Source organism: Mus pahari, chromosome 22 (genome assembly GCF_900095145.1).
Source record: "Mus pahari chromosome 22, PAHARI_EIJ_v1.1, whole genome shotgun sequence".
Taxonomy (NCBI): domain Eukaryota; kingdom Metazoa; phylum Chordata; class Mammalia; order Rodentia; family Muridae; genus Mus; species Mus pahari.
This window is the reverse complement of record NC_034611.1, coordinates 20,394,129-20,397,717: the sequence shown is the minus strand read 5'-3', so window position 1 is coordinate 20,397,717 and position 3,589 is coordinate 20,394,129. Positions and strand designations below refer to the sequence as shown.

At 42.2% G+C, this 3,589-nt stretch overlaps 1 protein-coding gene across 1 annotated transcript in view; it reads left to right on the top strand.

Moving 5' to 3' along the window:
- Dpy19l4 (dpy-19 like 4) overlaps positions 1-3,589 on the top strand; it is a 65,216-nt gene that overhangs the window by 12,632 nt on the left and 48,995 nt on the right. Inside the window, exon 3 of the mRNA XM_021222202.2 lies at positions 1,022-1,146. Coding sequence (XP_021077861.1) covers positions 1,022-1,146 — 125 coding nt within the window. The remainder of the gene's footprint in view (positions 1-1,021; positions 1,147-3,589) is intronic.

Sequence of the window (3,589 nt, the reverse complement as noted above, 5' to 3'; positions counted from 1 at the left end):
ACTCCAGAAGAGGGCATCAGATTTCGTTACGGATGGTTGTGAGCCACCATGTGGTTGCTGGGATTTGAACTCAGGACCTTTGGAAGAGCAGTCGGCGCTCTTAACCACTGAGCCATCTCACCAGCCCACATGTTAGTTTTTTTGAAAGGAAAACTATCAGTAGAGATTCAGAATGAATGTTGATAAATATTAATAAATATCAATAGTTTATAGATATTAACCCATCCCTTTTGATCATTTAATGTCAGTGGACATTTTTCTCATATCTTGTTTTTTTAAATTGTTGTTTCTTAGTTTTGTTTGTTTTGTTTTTTTCGAAACAGAGGGTTTCTATGTGTAGCTCTCGCTGTCCTGGAACTTGCTCTGTAGACAACCTGGTTGGCCTCAAACTCAGAGATTCGCCTGCCTCTGCCTCCCATTGCTGGGATTAAAGACAAGCACCACTACTCCTGGCCTTGTTTTCCATGTTTCAACCAATTTTCAGTGTACTGTTAATCATATTTGCCTCGTTGTGAAACAAATCTCTACAATGTGTTTGTTCATCATGTAAAATATAGACTTAAAAATTGTTTTTTACTAATTTTGTGTGTGTGTGTGTGTGTGTGTGTGAGAGAGAGAGAGAGAGAGAGAGAGAGAGAGAGAGAGAGAGAGAGAGAGAGAGAGAGATCGCGCGCAAATGAACATGAGCACACATGGAAGATCAGAGGTAACTTTTAGGAATTAGTTCTCTCCTTCTACCATGTTGGTCCAAAGGATTGAACTCAGGTCATCATGGTTGGTGACTAGTACTTTTTCACACTGAACCTTCTTACAGGTTCCTAGATCATCTGACATCCATCCATCCATCCTTCTTTCTGCCTCTTCCTCTTTCCTTTGCTTGCAGTGGGGATTACCCCAGGACCTCACATATGCCAGGCAGGTGTTCCACCAGCTGAGCTTCTCATCTGGAAGCGTCCTGCTGAGCTGTCCTGTAGGATGGGCCTCTGTTGGAGTTTGACTATCTTTAATAATTCTTTTTCAGATGTATCATTTCAGCGTTTTGCAAAGATCGTCATTGGCTGTCTCGCGGCCGTGATTAGTGGTATGATGCATGTTTTCTACCTGTCAGCTTACCATGAACGGAGGTTCTGGTTTTCCAACAGGCAGGTAAGAAGAATTTTGAGAATATGAAAAGTGTTTTTACACTTACTATTAACTTGAACAATGTGTTTCTTAGGAGGTCATACATATATTTGTTAAGTATGACAAGTACCTTCTTATTTGTAAGAATTAGCAAAATGCTATAGAAGTTTTTTGAGACACAGTTACAGTATCACCCTTAAGATATGTAATAAGCTGGGTGTGGTAGCAGGTGCCATAAATATAGCACTGGCAGGCAGAGGTAGACAGAGCTCTATGAAGTCTAGACTCACTTGGTCTCCATAGCTAGTTCCATGCTGACCAGGCCTACATAGTGAAACTGTCTCAAACAACGTGAAATGAACTAGTTTATAAACTAGTAACTGTTAGGGTGTTCTCCTTGCACAGTGAATTTATCTGGGATTGTTTGAGGAAAATCTGGCCCAAGTATATGAGAACTGGCTACAAGAGGCACCAGACTGAAGAGAGACAGGCAGGTCCAGGCTGCAGAGGAGCTGTGAGTGGAGCTCATTTGTAGGAGGGAGTTGTGGGCAGTAGAAAAACGGAGTCCTTGAACTTGGAATGAAAGGGAGTGATGGTAAACTGTCAGAACAAGCCTAATTCTTCCAGAGCAAATATGCCTGGCAGGCACATTCCTGGTGCTCAGGATGCAGGATGTAGGTTCCGTGCACCGCTCTAGCAGTTTGTCCATTTATAGCATGCTGAGAAACGGGAAACCAGGTCAGAGCTACTCAGGAGCAGCCGTGGCTCACTGTCGTGGCTGTGGGCGGGCCAAGCTGGCTCTCTAGGGTCCTTCAGAAAAGTGCTGTGGTCAGCCTCTTAGTGGTTTTGGTACTTAGTATTTCAGGAATATGAATTTCAGCATTAAAATACTTTACTTTTTAGATTATGTAATTATACTTATATTACCTAATTTTAGAATTAGATTTTATAATTATGATTTTTTTGGGAAGGTTGAAAATGATTAACATATAACAGGATTTACATTTTAATTTTATTATATATTTTTCAATTTGAAAATTGCATTCATTTATTTTGTGTATGTATGTGGTGTAACAAGTATCTTAGCCGGGTGTGGTGGCGCACACCTTTAATCCCAGCACTCGGGAGGCAAAGGCAGGCGAATTTCTGAGTTCAAGGCCAGCCTGGTCTACAGAGTGAGTTCCAGGACAGCCAGGGCTACACAAAGAAACCCTGTCTCAAAAAACCAAAACCAGGTGGCGCAGGCCTTTAATCCCAGCACTCGGGAGGCAGAGGCAGGCGGATTTCTGAGTTCAAGGCCAGCCTGGTCTACAAAGTGAGTTCCAGGACAGCCAGGGCTACACAAAGAAACCCTGTCTCGAAAAACCAAAAAAAAAAACAAAAACAAAAACAAAAAAAAAAAAAAAAAAAAAAAAAACCAAAACCAAACCAAAACCAAACCAACCAAACAAACAAACAAAACAAGTATCTTGATTCACCAGATCCTCCAAGCGGCTCCAATAATAGTATTAACATGTTGCCTCATCTCAATAGATGCCCCAGGAGCACCCTCATAGAAGCAGGGGGAGGGAGGATGGGATAGGGGGTTTCGGGTGGGGGGGCTGAGAAAGGGGATAACATTTGAAATGTAAATAAAGAAAATACCTCTCCACAAAAAAGATGTTGCTTCATGTTTAATGTTTGGTGTTCAGTTACGGTATTTTTTTTTTTTTTAAAGATTTGTTTATTTTACATGTGTGAGTATGCTGTAGCTCAATTCAGACACACCAGAAGAGGGCATCCGATCCCATTACAGACGGTTGTGAGCCACCATGTGGTTGCTGGGAATTGAACTCAGGACCTGTGGAAGAGCAGTCAGTGCTCTTAACCGCTGAGCCATCTCTCCAGCCCCAGTTACGGTATTTTACAGAATACTTGCTATACATTTTTTTTTTGACAGGGTTTCCCTGTGTACCCTTGACTGTCCTGGAACTCGCTCTGTCCAGGCTGGCCTCGGACAGAGATCAGAGTACCTCTGCCTCCCGAGCGCTGGCATTAGAGGCGTGCGCCCCACGCCCGGCTCGTTAGTAAAGTCTGTGTTTTATATGCACAGTTAATTTAAAGGATGGTGGTTAGAATTTCACCTTTGAAATCTTGTAAGTAAACAAATGTGTTTTTGCTGTTTTGTCTTTGCTACAAAGTCTCACTGTTAGGCTCACATGTCTAGTCCACTCTGGTCTCAGACTCAGGAGTCCTGCCTCCTCCCGAGTGCTGGACACCCAGCTAGAAAACACTTCCAACCCCTTCCCCTTTTAGGTCTGTCTTAGTATATTTGAGTTGCTAAAATAACATACTATAAATTATGCTCAAAGGCCAACATGTCACCAGCAGTCTCTCCCTCTCTCCTCTCTCTTCTCTTTCTCCTCTCTTTCTCTACCTCCACCCCCTTACTTTCTTTCTTTCTTTCTTTCTTTTTTTTTTTTTTTTT